The sequence below is a fragment of the Nuphar pumila genome, chromosome 5 (assembly GCF_984573655.1).
Source record: "Nuphar pumila chromosome 5, dmNupPumi1.hap1.1, whole genome shotgun sequence".
NCBI lineage: Eukaryota > Viridiplantae > Streptophyta > Magnoliopsida > Nymphaeales > Nymphaeaceae > Nuphar > Nuphar pumila.
The window spans coordinates 98,364,447-98,385,967 of NC_143253.1; the positions used below are offsets into that span (position 1 = coordinate 98,364,447).

The 21,521-nt window shown below is 36.6% G+C and overlaps 1 protein-coding gene across 1 annotated transcript; it reads right to left on the reverse strand.

Annotated features, from left to right (window-relative positions):
- Positions 1 to 1,090: 1,090 nt before the first annotated feature.
- LOC149837888 (uncharacterized) lies at positions 1,091 to 18,997 on the reverse strand. The gene is made up of 8 exons (XM_090006259.1): positions 16,754 to 18,997; positions 14,417 to 14,537; positions 14,220 to 14,305; positions 11,405 to 11,646; positions 10,801 to 10,887; positions 10,202 to 10,301; positions 1,836 to 2,040; positions 1,091 to 1,729 (listed from the first exon to the last, which is right to left on the reverse strand). The coding sequence occupies exons 1-8, from the start codon at positions 18,878 to 18,880 to the stop codon at positions 1,206 to 1,208; spliced, it is 3,492 nt and encodes a 1,163-aa protein (XP_089862385.1). The 5' UTR covers positions 18,881 to 18,997; the 3' UTR covers positions 1,091 to 1,205.
- Between the last annotated feature and the right edge of the window lie 2,524 nt (positions 18,998 to 21,521).

A 21,521-nucleotide genomic window follows, 5' to 3' on the forward strand; every position in this document is an offset into this window, starting at 1 on the left:
ATACGTATGTATGTATACAACACACATATAATGATATATATATACAATGTATTTATATATTTTAACATTATCATCACTATATATATATATACATAAAAAGTTTCTAGATGCAAAACCTGGAACATCATTGCAATGCTTGATTCTTTAGAAGAGAGTGCAGAAAACTCAAACTGCTTCAATAGCTTTTTTGAAATGCTATTAGCTGGACCTAGATTTTTTTCATCTTAAAATGAAAGTCAAGCTACAAAATCCGCATCACATCATTGCGGGAATATGCCCAGTAGTAGGAGTGAAGATGGAATTTATTTGTGCAAGTTCAACATATTCATACTAAACAAACTTTATATGAACAGGCCAAATTATCATAATTCCAAAATTATTATGGAAGAAAGAAGGGAAGAAAAAACAACCTCAAGACAATAACTGGACCAGACCATGCTAGAAGACCTGCACGAATCCTCATCAAGTTAGTTCCGTGAAAAGTGAAATTTGGATAGGCAAAATTAACTAATTTGATCAATTTTCCTCAACTCTGGTCTACATGAACATGAGTTCTCAACAGAAATTGTCAATTATCACTGAAACTTGTACAAAACTGCCAGCCTCTTTTCGAAATCCACTTTCCTGCAGTATGGTAGTATACACATTTTGAGTTGTGACTCTTGTGAATCATTAGAACCAATTTTCACATGATATAATCTGGGAGCTTTAGATTTTTATTCCATTCATGAACATATATCTGTTTTACGTGCAATCTAATCATTTGTCACAGTAAGGGATTGGCATGAATAATGAGCATTTACACAATTGATAAGATTACTTTATCTTGCTATAGTTATCTGGAGCTTACCAATATGAATCCATATCCAGAAATCCAGCAAATTGCTTCCAATTTTTTCTCAGACAAAACCAGTACCACAACATGGGCTTAAGTACCAATGATACTTCTTCAACTTATCAATCTGATTTCATACTCCCACAGCATAATCAAGCAACAAAGAAAGCAATCACGCTGTTTCTGAGAAAGGGAACTTGAAGAACCAGCTATTGTTGAAAACAGAAGTCAACACTGCAGAGTTAATTACCTTCCTTTCTTTTCAACTTGATTTCATTTTCCACAGCATGATACAAAGCAATAAAGAATTCATTTTTGCTATTTATAAAGGACAAAACTTTATATAGATTCACTAAATTACCCACAGGATTCAGATTCCAATGCTAAGAAAAGAGTCAATAGGAAGGGTAGAACGCATGGCATCAGCATAGACTTCCTTTGCCTCAGTACCATTCTGTAACCATCTAGGACCACAATTAGTCAGCACTGAAATGTTATCTGAACCTGTTGAAGCGACAGGTTGCTCCAACTCAAAATGTGAGAATGTTAGAGGTGCCATTTCAAGATTATATGGTGCCAACTGTAAGTTCATCGATTGGGAAGATGATCCACTTTGGACTGGAAGAAGCTCAGGATAGGCATAAGGTGAAACTTTTGGCTGGGCAAACATATGATTGGCACCCTTGTAATATGATACTTGTTTCGACGGCCCCACAGTAGCATTGTAGCAGTAAGCATCCTTAACCATGCTGCATTCAGGATCCCACCATCGACAAACTCCAGTATCCACAACATGATTTTCTGGATAAATGTCTCCTTCAAAAAAGTTAAACAACTCATGTGTTTCAGGGATGTCCTTCACAATGTTGGCAAAGTATTCAGCATGTGTATGATCTACATGAAATCACTAATCATCATCAGAATTTCAAATTTCTGAGCACTACCATGGTGTAAGGAAATGGAATTTTTGCATGAGAAACGAAAAAAAAGAGACATATACCTTTTCTTATATGATATTTCATAACAGGGTTGAACATGGGCTTCCAAAGCAAAACTGTATCAGCAAAAATCATCATATTCAAGTTCCTGATTTCATTTCTATGTGATGGCTCTAAAGGTTTAAAGGAAAAAGCAGTTTTCCATGTCTCCAACAAGTCAGGGATTGCAGGTATTATCAGCTCCTCCACATGTAACAAGAAAAGCATCTGCAAAAATGAGTCATTTATATAATGAGGAACAATTGACAAAATTTTGGCTTCAAAAATAATAACAGCACAATTGTGCAGCTCCAGAACTGGTGATTCCACAACAAAAGTGCCATTTACTCTCTTCTGCTAGAAAGGGCTCCAAAAAGAATCTTATTCATGCATGTCCTAGGCTCCTAGCATTATATTAGTTTTGCTTAGAAATTTTTAATTGCAGTAATTAATTTTAGGTAATTTACAAAAAAAATGTCTAATGTAACCCATAAGCAAAAAACTGCCTAACTCATTGGTTATTAACCACCTCGGATTTTGCCCCTTACAACAAAAAAAAGCTTTGCCTTGTAATTATTCAGTTGATCATTATTTATTCAAATAAAATGGCTAAAATGGCCTTAACATTTATTTAATTAGAAAAGGAAGGTTTGAGAACTATTTAAATTTTCAACGACCAATGGATAAAAAATAATTTCACACCCTAAGTTGGTATTTGAGGCTCAGTCATGAAAAATGCAGGCAAAAAAAAGGGGGGGGAGATAAGGCAGTTACATTAAAATAGGGAAAAAGTATATTTAACAAGGGTACGGCTGGAAGGCCCAAGTATTCATGTTGACACAAGTGGATGCTATATCACAGGGATTCGGCCAACTAGGTGCCGCACACGCATCGATGCGATGCGGGTGCGGCACCCGGTGTGGTCAACCTGACCCTGGGTGCGGTCAACACACCCAGGGTCATTTATGTCCAACTTTTGAACTATATATATATATATATATATATATTTTTTTTTTTTTTTTTTTTTTTTTGCCGCACCCCTGCACCCAAGTTTTTTTAAAGTGCCGCACCCCCAAACCCGCACCCATGTGACATAGAGTGGATGCGTATATGGGTATGGGTCGCATCAGGCCTGATCTAGTTCAACTACAAACCAATTTTTCTTAGATTTTTTCTTTTCAAATCAGTTCTTCTTTATATATATATATATATATATATATATATATATATATATATATATATATATATAGAGAGAGAGAGAGAGAGAGAGAGAGAGATAACCCCATACCCACACTTTCAGAAATTTCCATGTACCCTCCGCAACCACACTGGTACCCATACCTATGGCACTGTTAAAATATATATGTGTGTGTACATGTTTTGTCTAGATTGTCTGATAGGGGTATTTTTGTTTTTTTACATAGTTGTTTATAGAAACAACTATTTAAATAGGTTAGATTTTTTTTGTTTTATTTAAATATAATTTTTGCCTTTTATTTTTTTCCTTTTTGTATTACATTGGGGGGAGCTTCCAATGGTCTCTCACCTCTCCTTGTTGTGTATAAATAGGGGATGTCACACCTTGTTATTTGTATTCTTCTCAAGCTCTCTTCAATAAAGACTTTACATTCTTTACTTGTTTATGTTGCCTTTTTTAAGGCTTTTGTAATGTCCCGTCGTGGACTTCTTGATTACAGTCTCCTTGTGCCATTGTGCTTGTCCATTATTGGACTTTGTTGATGCTTTTGCATCCTTGGGTTATATTTCCACATACTTCATTACATGGTATCAGCTCTTGATTTTGTTAAAGGTATCTATTGATAGATTGTGATTCGAGAATCTCTTCCATATTTCTTGCTCATCTTCTCTCTAAGTCACTATGAAAAATGAGCATAAGATCGATCTTTCCTTCAAGTTAAATAACACCAACTATATAATGTGGGCATCCGCCATGGAGAATAACCTCAAAGGCAAAAAACTTTGGGGATATGTGATGGGCTTCATTCCGGAACCACAACTCAAGCTTACCAAAATGAAAGGAGGACAAGAAAAGGCTCTAGAGGAAAATGCTCACACCAAATCCATTGAAGATCACCAATCCAAGATAGAGTATTGGGAAAGTAAACATGCAAAAATCCTTGCATGGTTTATGAACAACGTGAAGCTCAAGATATGTACAAACATAACCAAATTCCGCAAGGCAAACGAGGCATGGTTTTTCATGAAAGGTAATGTATACACAAAAAGACCTTGTAAGACAATTTTTTCTTCAAGAAAAAATGCGTACTATTAAGCAAGGGGACATGAGTGTCCTCGATTATTTTAGTACCCTTAGTCCCTTATGAGATGAATTATCTCTTTTTGAACCAAAATGGGTTGCTAGTGAAGATGTTGAACTTAGAAGAAAGCAAATGGAAAAAGAATATTTTTTCAATTTTTACATGGGCTTAGGCTCGAATATGAACAAGTTAGATTTTTCCTCCTTCATAGATCTAAGCCTATTCTCTTAGAGGATGTCATTGCCAAAATATGCCAAGAGAAAACTCGTCTTGGCATAATAAAATGAGATGAAGTATTAGCCATATCCAAGCCCGACAATCATGTTAAAACTTATAAGCCTCCACACTTTGGGAGGCAAAATGACTATAATGAAGGCTATAGGAAAGTCATTTGCCATCATTGCCATGAACCGAGTTATATACGGCCTAATTGTCCCAAGTTATATGAAACTCTAATGAACAAAGTTACTTTCGTCGAAGAATCTACACCAAAGAAGGAAGAACCAACCAAAGGAAATGATTCTTTTCGCTTGCTCAATTATCGGAGGCACTTCAAATTCTACTCAAATCTCCATCCACATCGGGTGCCACAATTGTCTCATTTTTAACTCCAGGTATGTCTTCTTGGATCCTTGATTTGGGGACCTCTTTTCATATGACACATCTTGAGAGTGGTTTATCCGACTTATGCACTAATTCAAAAACATTTTATGTTTTAACTGCCGATGGAACATCTTTATAAATCAAAAGTGTTGGAACTTTAAATTCTTCTAAAAACTTTTTTTTGCCAAATATAAGAGTTGTTACACAACTAAATTTAAATATTTTTTCCATTTTACAAATTTTCGATCATGGATGTGGAATCTGCTTCTCATCTAAGGGTTGCTCTATTCAGGATCTCCAGTCCGAGAAGCTAAATGGGCAAAGCCATAGAAAAGGAGATCTCTACTACATGAACTATTTAAATATTCCTACCAACTCTTTTTTGTAATTATGTTGATGATAAAAATATTGAAACTTGGCATAAAAGACTTGGACATCCAAGTTTCTCTAAGATATACCTTTTTTCTTTTGGGAAAAATTTTTATAATGAGAAAAATTTTGCATGTAAAGATTGTATCTTTGAAAAAAATGAAATTCACTCCCTTTTCAAAGAGACCGTTTGAATTAGTGCATTCGGATGTTTGGGGACCTTCTCCTGTCATATCAAAAGGAGGATACTCGTATTATGTAACCTTTATCGATGATTTCACTAGATATGTATGGATATACTTTCTTAATTTCAAATCCGATGTCATGTCCTTCAAAAAAATTTATATGATTGTCAAAAATCAATTTTCAAGTAACATCTCTATTTTTAGATCCGATTCGGGTGGTGAATATTTATCAAATGAGTTTCAAAACTATTTAGAATCAAATGAAATTTATCACAAAAAATCATGTCCTAGAACTCTCCAACAAAATGGATTAGCCAAAAGAAAATATAGACACATCTTAGAAACTACTAGGACATTACTTATTTCTAAAGACATTCCAAAAAGTTATTGGGCCGAGGCCACTCTAGCATCAACCTATTTAATAAATAGAATGGTCTCATCGTCCTTACAAAACATATTCCCCTATGAAAAATTATTTGAAAGAACACCTGACTTCAATAGGTTGTGGATCTTTAGTTATAAGTGCTTTGTGCTTTTTCATAAAAGAGATAAATTATCTCCAAAAGCCATTGAATGTGTTTTCTTGGGTTATGGAGAAAACAAAAAAGGATATAGATGTTTTGATCCTAAAAACAACAAATTATATGTTTCTTTGATATGTCTGACCTTGGTTTTCTAAGGTATTTTTTAGGGATTGATGTTGCATATTCTCCTAGGGGGTATGTTCTATCTTAGATGAAGCTTGCATCAGACATTATTGTTCGGTCTAGATTAACAGACGAAAAGAAAGTGGAGACTCCAGAAGTAATCAACGCCAAGATGAGAGCCAATGATGAAACTCCTTTAGCAGATCCCACTCCTTATCGTCAGTTGATTGGTTCACTAACATATTTGTCTATTACCAGGCCAGATATTACCCATGTTGTTCACAGTGCAAGCTAATTTCATACTACTACTACTTCGATTCACATGGCGACGGTTATGAGAATTATCAGATATTTAAAGGGAACCATAACAAAAGGACTATTCTTATCCTCCTCTTCATCTCCTAATTTACTTGCTTATACTGAGTCTGATTGGGAGGTAACCCCGATAATCGTATTTCTACAACATGTTATTGTGTTTTTCTTGAAGTCATTAATTTATTGGAGATGTAAGAAACAACAGAAAGTTTATCTTTCTTCCACACAAGCTGAGTACAGAACGATGGCCACCACTACCATTGAACTTGTCTAGTTGAGAAGTTTGCTAAAAGATATGGGCGTCCTTTTTCTACTCCTTCGAAGTTGTGTTGCGACAACAAGAGTGTTATTTACATTGCTAGCAACCACACATTCTATGAACGAACAAAGCACATAGAGATAGATTGTCACTATGTTTGAGATGAATTCTTACGGGGTACCATTCAACTACCCTATGTTACTTTAGAATATCAGCTAGCGAACTTCTTCACCAAAGCATTGTCATTGCCTCGCTTCTACTTTCTCCTCAACAAACTCTCGATGATTTCCGCGTGTGTTTGAGGGGGGGGGGGGGTGTTAAATTGTATTAATAATTCCTATATATATTTAGATATATATAGAGACACACACACACACACACACACACACACATATATATATATATATATATTGTAATACCCACTAGGGGTAAAATAGTCATTTCACATGTAACACGCATATCCATTTTGAATATGCCTTTTCCTTTTTCTTCTTTTCTTTTTTATTTTGCTTTATTGCATCATAGGAGGAGTCCACCATAGAGTCATTGAACCCCTCCAACGATCATAAATATGACCGTTGGAGGGGCTCCAACGACTCTATGGGAGGCCCTCCTTGGGTCCCATTTGTGTATAAATAAGGGGCTTTGCCCCATGTATTTGTGGAGCTTCTTGAAGCTTTTCTCTATAATTTTTTTTATATTTTTTAGCTCTCTTTCTCATTTTATGTTTGTTAATTGCCACTTTGTGGCTTATTGTATTCTTGCCCATTAGTGGCCTATTTCTTGTGTGCTTGTGCATTTCCTAGTCACTATGTGACATTGTCTTTTCTCTTTAGTATTTTGTGACACTGTAACTATGTACATGATGAATATCTGAGAGAAACTATTACTTTGCCGTATGTCACATCAGAGTACCAATTGGTGGATTTCTTCACCAAAGCTCTTCTTGCTCCTTGCTTTATTTTTCTCCTTAACAAACTTTCGGTTATTTTTTCATAAAGTTTGAGGAGGGGTGTTAAAATATATGTACCTATATATATATATATACATGTTTTGTCTAGATTACCCGATAGGGTATTTTTGTCTTTTCAGATAGTTGTTTCTAGAAACAACTATTTTAATAGGTTAGATTTTTTTGTTTTATTTAAATATAATTTTTGCCTTTTCTTTTTTTCTTTTTTTCTTTTTTGGATTACTAATTTACATTGGGGGGCCCATCATAGAGTCGTTGGGAGCTCCCAACGACTCTATGTGGGAGCTCCCAATGGTCTCTCACCTCTCCTTGTTGTGTATAAATAGGGGATGTCTCCCCTTGTTATTTGTATTCTTCTCAAGCTCTCTTCAATAAAGAATTTACATTCTTTACTTGTTTATGTTGCTTTTTTTAAGGCTTTTGTAATGTCCCAGAGTGGACTTCTTGATTGTATTCTCCTTGTGCCATTGTGCTTGTCCATTATTGGACTTTGTTGATGCTTTTGCATCCTTTATATTTCTGCATACTTCATTACAGCAACATAGCCCTTCTGATTTTTGCTAATTTATCCTCAAGTTTTATAGCATCACAAAAACGGTAGAAGAACATCTTTTCCCTTCCCTCAGGAAATATCAGCTTTTGATATTAAAGGTGACAGTACTAGGGCAAAGCACTGGACAGGAACTTCATAGGACTGAATCTCCTGGCCTTAAAGGATTTACCCACCTGATGCATGCAACCGACTAAATATTAATGGGTAAACAAGGTGGAACGATATCAGGAGGATTACTGCTATTGAGGGCCTTCTCAGCTTCAATCTCAGTATAAATGATAGCAAATGCAGAATTATGCTTTTTAATGTTGATAGCCAGGTTCAGCAATTAGCCCTAAACATTTTGTTGTGGTTTGAGAGAGCCGCATATGGAATAAATAGGCTTGTCCCTCATTGTCCTCAAAGGCAACTTGGGAGATTCCTTGTGGAATAGAGCGAAGGAGAAAGAACTAGAGAAGCTGGAAATTGGAAGGCTAATTATCCGTCAATGGCAGGGATGGTAACGTTGATAAGGTACATATTGTCCTCCATTCCTTTTTTTGTAATGTCTATTTTTTATCTGCTGAAGAATTCAAAGAAGAGAATTACAAAGAAGTTTGTAGAATTTTTGTAGAAACTAGAAGGGAGAAAGGATTCAAGAGGTTTACTTGGTTTTAGGGATAAAATCACCTTACTTTAAAGCAGGGAGGATTGGGTATAGCAGATCTAAGGTGATTGAATATAATTCTTAAATTCTGGTGAATATAATATATATAATAATATATATTATATATATTGTGAATATATATAATATATATGGGAATAAAGTCAAAGCTAGTTTGACTTGATCCCACCGGCTAGAATTCTAGCCGTCCGGAGCTCTCTCTCATTCCTTAGTGAGAGAGGACTTCACCTCTCAATGCTACTTCTCTTCTTCTCTCATCTGCTTTTCTCTATAAATATGGGTGGGTGGGTGCCTTTGTAACGTGTGAGAGTCATAGGTAGTTCTAGATATTTTTGAGTGTTTTTTAGTGCATTTTGTAGTGAGGTTTTTATGTATTTATTTTTTATGTATTTTATTGTTCATTATGAATTCAAATGTATTTTGATTTGGCATTTGGATTACGATTTGGAACGTCTTGGGTTCCGCACCATTTTATTACAATTATTTCACTAGAATGGAGGGCCAAGTCATTGAAAAGGAAGTACAGTGTCATAGGGTCGCCATGGAACTAGAAAATAATGGAGGCTTGAAAAACTGGCTCTGGTATATGGGAAGGGATGGATGAAACACTTTTTTGCAGAGAATGTGAAGACCAGTTTGGGCAAGCATACGACCTTGCTTTTAGGAGTGATTCATGGTTATTGGAATTGTGCTTTAGCAAAACTTCCCCTCCCTCTTTTCAATTCCTAGATATTGCATCCCTTCAGTATAGATGTGTTGGAATGAGGTCAACTTGTTCGAAGATCATATTAAGGAGACAGCCAGATGATAGAGAATTGTTGGAATGGACATACCTTATGAATTTACCAAAGAATACACAATCAAATGATTTACAGGAGAGACCGCAACGGAGAAACTCTAGAGCAGGAGAGCTCTCGGTGGTGGTCAGCTACTTTGTTATGGTTCCACCAGCCAATGACCCTAGAGCTAGATTGTTCGCTTGGTTTTGCAACAGATTTCTTATATAGGTTCTTTTAAGAAAGAGGGATTTTGTTTTGTTGGTCAGTGTAAACTCTGCAAATACAGATTAGGAATTTAATCTACATGGGTCAGCATAAGGGAACCCAATGGTATTTCATTTGATGTGGGTGGCCTTCTCAGGCAAGGTGGACGATCTGGAAAGAATACTCTATGAGATTGATTGAAGGTAATAGATGTGAATCCAAGATGATTCATATAAATCTCCAACATTGCCTACAGATTTTCTCATTGGACAGTTGGGTTCAAGGGGCATGTCATGGATTGGATCACAAAGTATAGGAAGGCACAATTTGCAGTTATTTTCAACAAACTTGCTCGTGTGATTGCTTGTTATTTAAGAAAGAGAGTTTTACTGTTTTTAATAGAATTTTCCTTCTCAAAAAAGTAAATGGCAGTACCAGATTGGTAGTTACTTGCAGCCACAACGTTAGACATCAGTAGTTCAATACTTCCAGCCACAACATTAAACATCAGCAATTCAGTCAACCAGTTCAAAACTTAAAAGAAGTTAAAAAGATGTACTTCTTCAATGGCACTGAGTAGACGACGGCACATGCCCTGCCGTCGATATGCAGGCCGTGTCCCAATGAAAGGCATCTCCGCCAATCGCGTCCCATGGAGCCTGTAGTCATTACCCATGTTATTTAAGTTACAAGCAACTAAGGTTTGAAAATGTTCAATAAAAATATCAACTACAGAAAGAACTAGCAAAACAAAACAATTAGAAAGAAAAACTACAACATTTTAACTACAATTTCATGTTCGTAAATAAAAAAGATTAAAAGATCAATTTATGAATGCTTTTACAAGAAAAATAAAAAAGAACAACCAAATCAAGGATAGAAGCTAATAAACAAATTTGCTTTTCTCTGAGAAACTCATATTTATGAAATTAGAAAATAGATAATTGTGTCCACAATACAAGTAGGCTTATTGACAAAACTCACCAAACTCCAAAGATCTAACATACACAAAAATTGTCAGAATTATTTGTGAGCACCTAACTAGTTGACATATCTAAATATTCAAGTTTTATTGAAAAAAAAAATCTAACTATTCAACCAACAACACTAGATAGGTGATACTAAAAGATGAAAGAGTATAGGATAAAAGATGCACACCTCAATGATGCCACTGAAATGATTTCACCATCCTTCTCTAAAATCATTGTGTAAAACCCTTGATAGTTCAGGCGGTTGTAGTTGGACCTAGACAAAAATTTTGAATTTAAGAAAGGAAATGCAACCAATTTATCACAATTTTAGAAGTAGTCTCCATAAAAATAAATTTGTTACCACACTACCGGCCAGAAAAGATATGGAGCATATGTATCTATCATAGTCACTAATATGGTATTTTTCCATGGAATGCAGTCAAGTCTAAGGCATGCATAATATTTTAGTACACAGTACACACATAATCACAATAATAATACAGCATGAAGATACAGGAAAAGAGATAGAAAGCTTAATTAAATGGCTTGTGAGGTCAGCAAAATAAAAACAAACCAATTCACTTAGACCAACTCTTAATCTATCTGATACAGTAACATCAAATTATCACGTTAAAATAGGCTGCCATACAAAGATAAAAAATATATAATGTTGTCAAATCTATTTTGAAGCTCAAAGTAACAGGAAAAACAACACAGGAATATCATATGATGAACACCCCCCCCCCCAAATGTAGTTGAACAAAATACTAAAGCCATATAATGAAACTTACCCACAATTATAGATAGTCTGAGAAATCATATCTATGCTTGTCCTTGGATCCACTAAAGGAACAAAACACTCATCCATCACAGAAAGAGCTACAGCAAGCTTGGTGTTGCATTCTATGATAGAGGCTAGCCTTTGATCAGAGCTGCTCCAATTGTCATCATCAAGGCGTTTTAACAGAGTACAAGAAAATCCACCTTCAATAAGCTTTGATACTCCAAGCATGTTTGACAGTCCTTCAGCTACCTACAGTTTATAATTCATGAAATATTAGAAATGTTGATTCCCCTCTAAAAGCATCATAGCCAAATTGAAATGTTTCGAAACCCTCTCCATCCCTCCCTCCCTCCCTCTCACGTAAATGTGCACCAAACATATTTACAGAAACCAGTATGCACGAAGTGTCAAGATTGAATCGCTGACAGAAATGCTACAAGAATTATTACCAAAGCTTTCCTTGACTTTACGTCTAGGCAATCATGAACATGTAACCAACACTGCACCCAGAAACATGCACACACATATACATAATCCTTACTTGGAGGAATACAATAAGAAAAAACTAACAAGTAGCAAGAATACACGTTTGCATATCTTTGAATGAGCTAAAAAATTAGTACAGCATGGGCATTCTATAGTCTTTCATCATAATGGAAATACGTCAGTTTTTATTTGCATTTTCTATTATTTTGGACATTAAAACATTTGTGCAGGCTTTTTTTAACAAGTTGGAGAAAATACTAGAAAATTTTTATCGGGTAAGTAGGTGCATTTAATAGATGCCTAACAAGGACTAAATATCCTTTTCATGTGTGGTACATTGCAGTCGTGAAAAGACCAAGACACTGTTAGTCTCAACAAAAAAATTTAGCAATCATTTCCTAATGACTAAATGCCATAGGAGAATCAAGAGACAAGGAGAACCATCAAGTGGCTCCCTACCCCCATCTTAAGAAGGAGAAAAGTACTCTTTTCTATTATTAATTTATTATATACCATGAACTATACTTCCATTGTAATGGGACTGACTTGTAAGACAATTGAGCTAAAAACAAATGACCAAAAAATTGAGTAATTTAAATTGATTTTCAAGAAAATGTGAAGTGTTCAAGAGCAATCGTCAACTGGGGACCAGACATTGAATACATATTTAGTTGCATTTTTTTTTGGAGTATGTCGTCCAAAAGTTTGCCAAACATCACTGGATAGGAAAAATTAGTATTTTGATAATTATAAACGATCTGTCACACTTGGTACCGGTACCGGGAGTTTGGGCCATTATCTTGGACCCAAGATTGGCTTGGATCGAGATTACGCCCATCTCACAGAAAGAATAGACTGGGCTTGACCGGTGCACAGTGCATCTAGGGGTGTCAACAGGTTGGGTTTACCCAGACCCGACCCGAACCAAACCCAATATTCCGGATATGGTGATAAATAATAAGACCCGATTAAGACCCAGGTCCGGACCCGAAGGTATGATTAATACATGGACCCAGGTATAGTTTGTGAAATTATATACCTGACCCGAGTTCCGATCGAGACCCACAAATTTTCAATGTAAAAATGATAAAAAATATGGTTTTACCGGGTATGGTCTGGATCTAGTTCATGGAGTTCTTATCAGGTCCGGGTATGGTTTTTCTTGTAATGGACCTGATTAGACCCGGGTCCGGAGCCGATACCATACCCAAAAATCAGGTCAAAGTCTGGTTCCACCTGGGTCTGAACCAATCCTGACCCATTGACACCTCTAGGTGCATCAACGGGCAGATAGAGTCTGCCCAAAAATGGACTGCACAGCTTTTCTTATTGCAAATCACATCTTTTTTTCCTCTATTCTTCGGGAACAATACAAAAACATTATTCCGAATTTTTCTTCCACCTACGCATTTGAATGAAACCAGGGCAGATGCTGACATGGCACGGGTGCTAGAGACATTATTTTTCTGCCTACATTACACACACACACACACACACACACACACACACACATATATATATATATAGATAGAGAGAGAGAGAGAGAGAGAGAGAGAGAGAGAGAGAGAGGCAAGAAACTGAAAACATTATATGTTGTTTTTGCACCAAAACAGAAACATACTAAAAGAAAAGTAAAAATGTATTTCAATATACGACAACAAAATCATGTTATCTTCCAGTCTTCTTCAATTTTTTGTCTTATTTTCAAGATTTAACATCATCTTGCAATTTTTATGTGTGAACTTTTATTTTTCTGGGAAATAAAAGCAGTTCTTTTAAATACCCTAAGAAAGATGAAAGGGGCCACATAATTTTTACTAGTTTTGCATGACATGGATTGATGCTGAGCTACTCGAACAGCCGCACAATAGGAGAAAAACAACCAAAGAGGCCTCAATCTTTTATATATACAAGTTAAGTAGTATCTGAATATCAAAATAATTAGAGATTAAATTCACATAACCCATCAGTAATCTGGTGGGTAATGAAGAAGGTATAATTTGCTTCACAAAAACAACAGCAAGAACAAAAGTATGGCACTTTATAGAGTTAACATCAAATCCCATACTGATTTCAATTTGTCGAACATCCTAGATAGACATTAATCCAAAGAAATTAAGACCTATGCCACATGGATACGAGAAAAAGGTTATAGGATACACTATTATGGTGTTATTGTTCATCAAAAATAGTATATTAGGGAACATGAAAAAGAAATAAATTAGAATAATTTCCTGACATAGCTTAGGGCACTCAAATCAGAACATTTTACAAAATCCAAAAGACAATAGCCACTGAATGATAATTAATGAAAACAATATCAAACAAAATCACACCTTCCGACAATTTTGTCCACAAAATGGAATTGTATCAAAGTATGTCCCATTTTGGATGATGTGTTCATGAATGCATTCCTTGTGATCTACAAAAAAAAATGAGTCAAGTATCTGTATTGCCAAACAACCTAGTATACAAGAATATAATATAACTCAGAGATCAAATTTGCAAAATACAGAAACCTTGTTTTGCTTACATTTGCGTCCACATTGACCACACAAACACAGAGTGCTACAAGATGGACCTTGAGGATGCTCAGGGGCCATACAGAATGCACATCTGCAATTAGGACAATACCAAGTACCTTCCGGGAGCACCTGGAAAAAATTAGCGATCCAACTCAGCAGTAAAACCAGATTCGAGCACACCATAAAAATCTTGACAAGCACATGCACAGAACAGAAAAAACGGGGGGGGGGGGGGGGGGGGGGGTTAATTTGATCATCATCAAAAGCTCTTTCTCTTAGAAGAAACCCATTAAAGTAAAAATCACTCAAGGGCTGAAGGGCCTTGCATATAACTTTCTAAAAGAAAGACTTTATACAGCCAAAATATTCCCGCCATTGCAGAAAAAAATAGAATACATAAAATGCATAGATATTGATATTTTCAATTGGGGGAACACAGTAAAGCAGATTCATATGAACAGTCCAAACCTTTATGTAAAAGTTGGCAGGTTCAGAATGCCTGATCAACCAAAACCAGCAACCCGAATTTCTTTATAAAACTCTTTCATGCAAGGTTGTCAATTTCAGGTCAAATTAGGATTGAAGCTTAAATAATACTGCTAGACACAGATTATATCTTGTCGATTCCAACTACATTCTACTTAAACTTGGACAGGCATCCAATCAAATCTAGATTATGGGATTGGATATGCCATAAAAATAGGCGAATCATGGTCATCACCCAGACTTTGCCAAGCCTACACTCTATAACAGTTTTGCTGAAGGCTCTTTAACAGAGAGTAAATGAGTAATTAATAATTCAACTGAGCAAGGCCTGCTGCGACATGTTATTCATGAAGGTTCTAGTATATCTGCCTCTGCTTCTATTTCACATACATGTTTTGTGCAAGTGCCCTGTTTTTAGATTCTAATGTGCCATGACATGACATTTAATAGATCTGTCATTCTCAGTACTTCACATGTATTCTAGTACAAAAAGGCTGTTTTAACTTTTACCACCTCCCATGTACACTTCCAGTTATTTCACTATTCATCATGTTCATCAAGTTTCAAAATTATCAATCGATCTGCATTTTGTTTCATAATTAGCAAAATCTATAAACCATTATATGGATCTTCCATTGGACCCACACTATATATATATATATATATATATATATAGCCGTGTCCTCGTACCTGTATTTTTTTAATATGTTGTATTGTACCCACACCTGTACCCGTACCCATGTGACATAGGCTGTAGACCAGCAATCTGCACTTCATGGATGAACTACATCTTTGGTCTCCAGTGCCTCATATGATAGCTATTTTACATAGGGACACTTGTTTACTTTGTGGAACTACAGCTTGACCACAAATTACTACTAGGCTTAAGAATCTTATGTCAGCATGATCTGTTAATCTCATTTAGCACCTTGCTAGTTGATTTATTTAATGCAATGACAATTGAAATCCAATAAATTAATGATCAACTACATGTGCTGTTACATGTATGAATCTGGTCAGGTTGGGATGGTTCAACCCGCGACCTCCAATGCATGTGCAATAGTTCCATTCACACTTCAAGTTGAAGATTTTAAATTGTATTATACTTCATCAGTAGTTTAATCATGTGTAGTACATTTTTAAAGACATTCATATCTTTGGTGATTTTATTTGCATGTGGAATAATGATACACTAAAGCACGTAAAACATCAACAATACTTTGGTGCATATATGGATTTGGGCTTCTAGCATCATGTAACAAAGAAACAAAACCAAGTACAAACTAGCAAGATTTAGAAATTTTAAGCAAAGTTATTGTTTCTTTCTTGAACCAATCCAACAGTAAATACAGATACTTCACACACTCCTCAGAGTAGGGTCAAAATAAATTTTATAACAATTCATGCAAAATCGAGAAATAGAATCCACAGATCTTTTGCAATTCACAAGGTTCAGATAGAAGTGTAATCCTTCACTGGACTTGTTTTGGTCAATCCTATTGATGAGATAGATACATAAGCAAAGAAAGACCATGATCACAATTGATCAGAAGTTCATAGACTCTATGGTATATAAGCTGATAAATCAGAACCCCTTCAATCATAAGATAAGCTCGTACATACATATAGACAGAGAAAGCCACACCATAACATCAGTCAGCATTATAGAGCTTAATGGTCAGAATTGTCCTTATATTCTGTTTGGCTAAAACTTACAATATAATAACACATTATCAAGTTTTAATTGCAATGACCTTGACCTCTATGCTAAACATAGCATTCCACACGACATAATAGCTTACAGAAGGAAAGAGGAAAGCAATGAACAATGAAAACCCAAGAATGTTACAGATAATAACCTTAATCATCAAACAATCAAGATGAAACGTTGATGGGCAATTATCACAGCATATCAAGTTACCACCATCCGCACAGATTCCACAGGTATCATCACTTCCATCAGAATCATTGACACCAACAATTCGGAAGCCAACATTTCGTCGCTTCTTTTCTTTTTCCCATGCCTCTCTCTGGCATGCAAATAAGGATTTACCAGAATCAGTGCAAATGTTAATCCATGGCTGACGAAGATTGCTGCCAGCATGGGCCTCAAACTCCAACAAGGAGACAACCTTGTTGCAGCATTTACACTGAATTCCCTCTCTAGTAATCCAGCCCCTCAACATGCAAGTCATACCATTATTTAGTCGGTATACAACTTTTTCATTTTCGCCTAAGGAACCAGAATCAATCAACCGTGACAATATAGTGCACTTTCGTTGACATGACAGTTCAGATGGATTGTTACCCTTCAATAACCGTCTAACCAACAGCCCACAACCATGACTCCTCTTTTTCTTCTTCTCATTTGACTGCAGATGAGCAGCTGACGTCATTTTGCTCAACGAAGTTGGTGAGCTTTTATCATGGAAGGGAAAAAACCTATCAGGTTTTTCAAACATATTATCATAACTTGATAAGATAGCCTGTCTCTCACATTTCTGCTGCATTTCATGCCTCTCTACAGCCCCTGGGTCCGACAATTGCAGCATTTCACCTTCAACATTATGGAAGTTGAGTGGCAAAGCCGTTTCTTTGGTTCTAGAATAATTTGTTATTCCCTTGATAATGCATTTTGGTGAAGGAAAACCAGCACTAGGAGACTCTGGGTCCTCATAAACTTCAACTCGTCTCCCACTGATGCGTTCAGACTTTCTGGAACCAAGCAGCTCGATTTCTCTAGGTTGCACCATATCTATATCACCCTTTTCAGTCATACCAACCCAAAGGCTGTTGGTTTGAGAAATGTTCAGGGAATTTTCAACACAAGCATGGACTTGTCTTCCATTGCAACCAGATTTATCATAGCCAGAAGTAGTATTTGGACTTTTATTGAGTGTTTTCTGTTTCTTGTCATCCATAGATGGTAATGGCTTTCTCCCTCGTTTTCGGATAGCTGTTCCATTTTTCACCTCTGCGGATCTCACATCATTCTCACTGTTGATTGGGTTCTTCGACTGTGAATCACCATCAGCCAATGTACAGCCGGTTTCTTGAGTTACTGTGCTGGTCTTGCTATTGCAGGCAACAAGATCACTTTGCCATTCAACCTTGCTTAAGCTTGAATTGCTAGGTTCTACATTGTTTGCTTTCACGTAAGATACACTACTCTCTATTTCTCCCCTTCGAGAAATTTCCTTTATGTAAGCTTCCCAAGCTACAGGAAGAGACCTGAAAGCCGAACCCAATGGAGATATATAACCAGAGTCAGTAACCTTCCATCCTGCAGCCTGAAGACGGCCTTTCATATGGCAATGCTGTGGATTCTGGTTCTTGCGTTCGATGGGCGTGCAAGATGATCTTGCAGGCTCCGGCAGCAAGCTATCAGCAGCCGGTAACCACTGCCAAACCCGTTTTTCTGGCCCCAATTTCTTATCTTCACACTTTGCCTTTCCGGTAACACCTTTGCTTTCCCCGCCCTTATGCTTCAAAGTATCTGCTTTGTCCAGCAAAACATCGTTATTCACCAGCTCATTACTGAATTCATGACTAAACCACAACCTCCTCCCGTAATCGAACCTGACCCTTTTGGGCCCCGACCTACTCTTCCCCGTCATCGCTTTCTCAGGATTCGCATTGCCCATCTCATCATTGAGATTGAAACGCAATCCAGATGAGCTCTCGACGTGCTTCAATTCGCCATTGTGCTCCCATCGATCCGCTAAGGGCCCAACCATTGCCGGATGCGATTGCAATGTGTCTCCAATAACCATCCCTAAAGAAGCCCCGCCAACAAACCTAGACACTTCCGGATTTCTCAGTTCACATCCGGCATTGGGTTCCTGTCTCCCCGCATTCGGATCCGTCCCTCCATTCACCAATGCAGGAGAAAAACCATCAATATTACCCACCTTCACAGGGACCCCATTCTCTCCCGTTACCATCCCTCCCGACCTCTCCGAAAAATCACGCCATGTCGAAAGCATAATTCCAGAAAGCAAGAACAATAACAACAATCACAACCCTCGTCAAAGTGGTGTTTCAGAAACAAAACAAAACGCCTCAACCCTTCTTTTCCCCACGCGAAGCAATCAACCATCAACCGGCGATCCCTCTCAGAGTCCGCCGACCAAAACAAGGCAATAAAAGAAACCAAGAGGCCCCAACAAAGCCACCACCGATGGAACCCCAAAATCCAACCATTCAAGTGAGAAATCCCACGGCAATTTCCACCACTTACCTTCAACAAACGAAGGGATATCCGTCTGAATGAGCGAAAGAGAGGGCAATGGCGTTGGTGGGATCAGAGAAAGAGGGTCCTTATTGCCCTAGAAGCAGGAAACTAGGGTTTTTCTCTCTCGTTTCTTCCCCCTTTCGCGGTGGACTCTCGCTCGGTTTTAGAGAGAGATAGAGAGAGGTGTTGCCTTGGCGTTTGCTCATTGTTATACACAGGCTAGAGAGAGAAAGAGGGAAGGCGGAGAGGCGTTATTTCGTAATGTTTTAATTTTCAAAAAGACACCTCAATTTTTAGGTATCAACAAGGACCGCTTAATCTTACAGTTATTACATTTAACTGCCTGCTTTCGGTAAATGCATTTCAAATATCTGCTTGTAATATAAAATGGCATTTTCGTCTTTTCTGACAATACAGCTTGTTTTTTTTTTTAAAGACAAGATGGGGTTAGGCAGACCCTCTACCAGTTAGTTATACAAGGATATCATTCGGATTTGAACTTGCAACGTCCCAACACACAAGGTGAAGTGCAATAGAACAAGTGTTTGCTAACTTTGCTCAACTCAACTTGTATAAATATTATACATTATTTAATTAATAATGTAATAAATGATGGCGCACTTGGTTAGCAAGTAATAGGTTTAGAGATAAAACCTCAAGGCCTTGTTTGAGAACTGGTGTTGGAGAGGAGTAGAGAAGAAAATGGGAGAAGTGGTTGGAATTGTCAACTATATTCACGTGAGGATGCAGTTTAAAGTAACCACGTCTCCACCTGTTTTTTTCACTCACAAACATTGTTCTCATCTTCCAAAACAAAGGTAAATCAAGTGATACTTCAAAACACAAATTTCTTGTGTTTTGAATTCAAAACATCAACACTTTTGGTGGGCCCCACTATTTGCGCATGCATGCATGGTTCATCATGGATGACGGTGATTTAAAATTACAAAAAGTTTGTGTTTTGACATATTACTGATCTGCCTTTCTCAAAATAGGGTTTTTCAACTACTTTTAGTATAGGTGGTATTAATTACACCCTCATTAAATTTCATAAATTTCATTTTCTCTTCCATCTCTAGCTCTCACAAAGTCTTAGCTAGGCTTTATATGAGAATGGACACTGATTTTTAAAAAGTGCTATCAGCTGAACTCATGTGAAAGTTTTTCATGTAAAAGCTTTCTAAGAGGAGAGATATGAATGAATTAATGTATAAAAAGTAGTTAATAGCGAAAAAAAAACCACTTGTGCCGCACTTTTCCCGACATTATGATTTGATGTTTGTTTCATTCATGATGGAACAGGATTACATCTCCTTGCCAACTCAACATTCTTGTATGTAAGTTGCATGAAACGAACAGGGCATTTTATTGTTTGCAACTATGAAACTATTTTTTTGTAATCCCATTTTTTTTTTTTGTATTACTGAGCACAGGCTCATTGCGAGCTTGAACTTGTCTTGGTTCATCAAAAAGATGACACACGCTTAAACATTTCAAGCTCGGCGCATTTAGCTTGTTTTGCCAGCCGCCAATACAAATCTTATAATCTTTTATCTAAGGCTATCAATGGTCAGATCTCAGGCCTAGAAGCTGTTTGAATCTCAATTGAGACCCATATATATATATATATACTTGCTCTAACTGAAATTTAACAATAGCCAAGTAGGGATGCAAATGGGTGGGATCTAGGATGGAGGTTTTGCAATTTTGGGCTACTCCGGATCTGATTCCCCGCCTATTCAGTTATTCCATATCCGACTCATTTGCATCCCTATGGATGTCTTTTCATGATAAGATGCAAATCTAATTATGGATCCCGACCATTTTGAATCAAATCTATTTATAATCTCATTACCCTTACAAACGGTTTGCTTTCAATACCAAAACTGGATAACGTAGCTTGATTACTTAAAAATAATTTTAGATTATTGCAAATTCTCCCATTCGATATTAGAATCTTACGATTAGTTTTGTAAACAAATATATTTTAAATATCAATAAAACTAAATATGAATAAAACTCGCCATACATTGTAAAAGTACATATTTCTTCTCAATTTAATCTTTTTTAAAATAATAAGCATATTGAACACATGCACATGCCTTAAAAATGAATATTGTGCCTAAACAGGCTTTCTCCAATCTTAAATTTGGGGATATAGAGAATTTTAAAGGGTTGATAAGCTTTGATGAGAGGAGGCGGTTTCGTTGTTTTGAGATTCCTTGATTTATTGGTACCTGGGATGGGATGGGTGATCGGCATTTAGCTTTTGGCCAATAGAGTGCTGCATGGTTCAAATAATGAAAGGAAAATGTTTAAGACAAAGGGTGGTTTATCCCAATTGTCTAAAAAAAAATGTCACTTGGGGGCACCACCATTCACCACATGAAAAT

Bases quoted from the DNA above. Each gene is read 5' to 3' on its own strand.
- LOC149837888 (XM_090006259.1), bottom strand. From the start codon at position 18,880: ATGCTTTCGACATGGCGTGATTTTTCGGAGAGGTCGGGAGGGATGGTA. The intron at 11,647-14,219 runs GTGTGATTTTGT...TATAAACTGTAG, and splicing joins GTGGACAAAATTGTCGGAAG to GTAGCTGAAGGACTGTCAAA. The intron at 10,302-10,800 runs GTGTGCATCTTT...TAATGACTACAG, and splicing joins ATTTCAGTGGCATCATTGAG to GCTCCATGGGACGCGATTGG.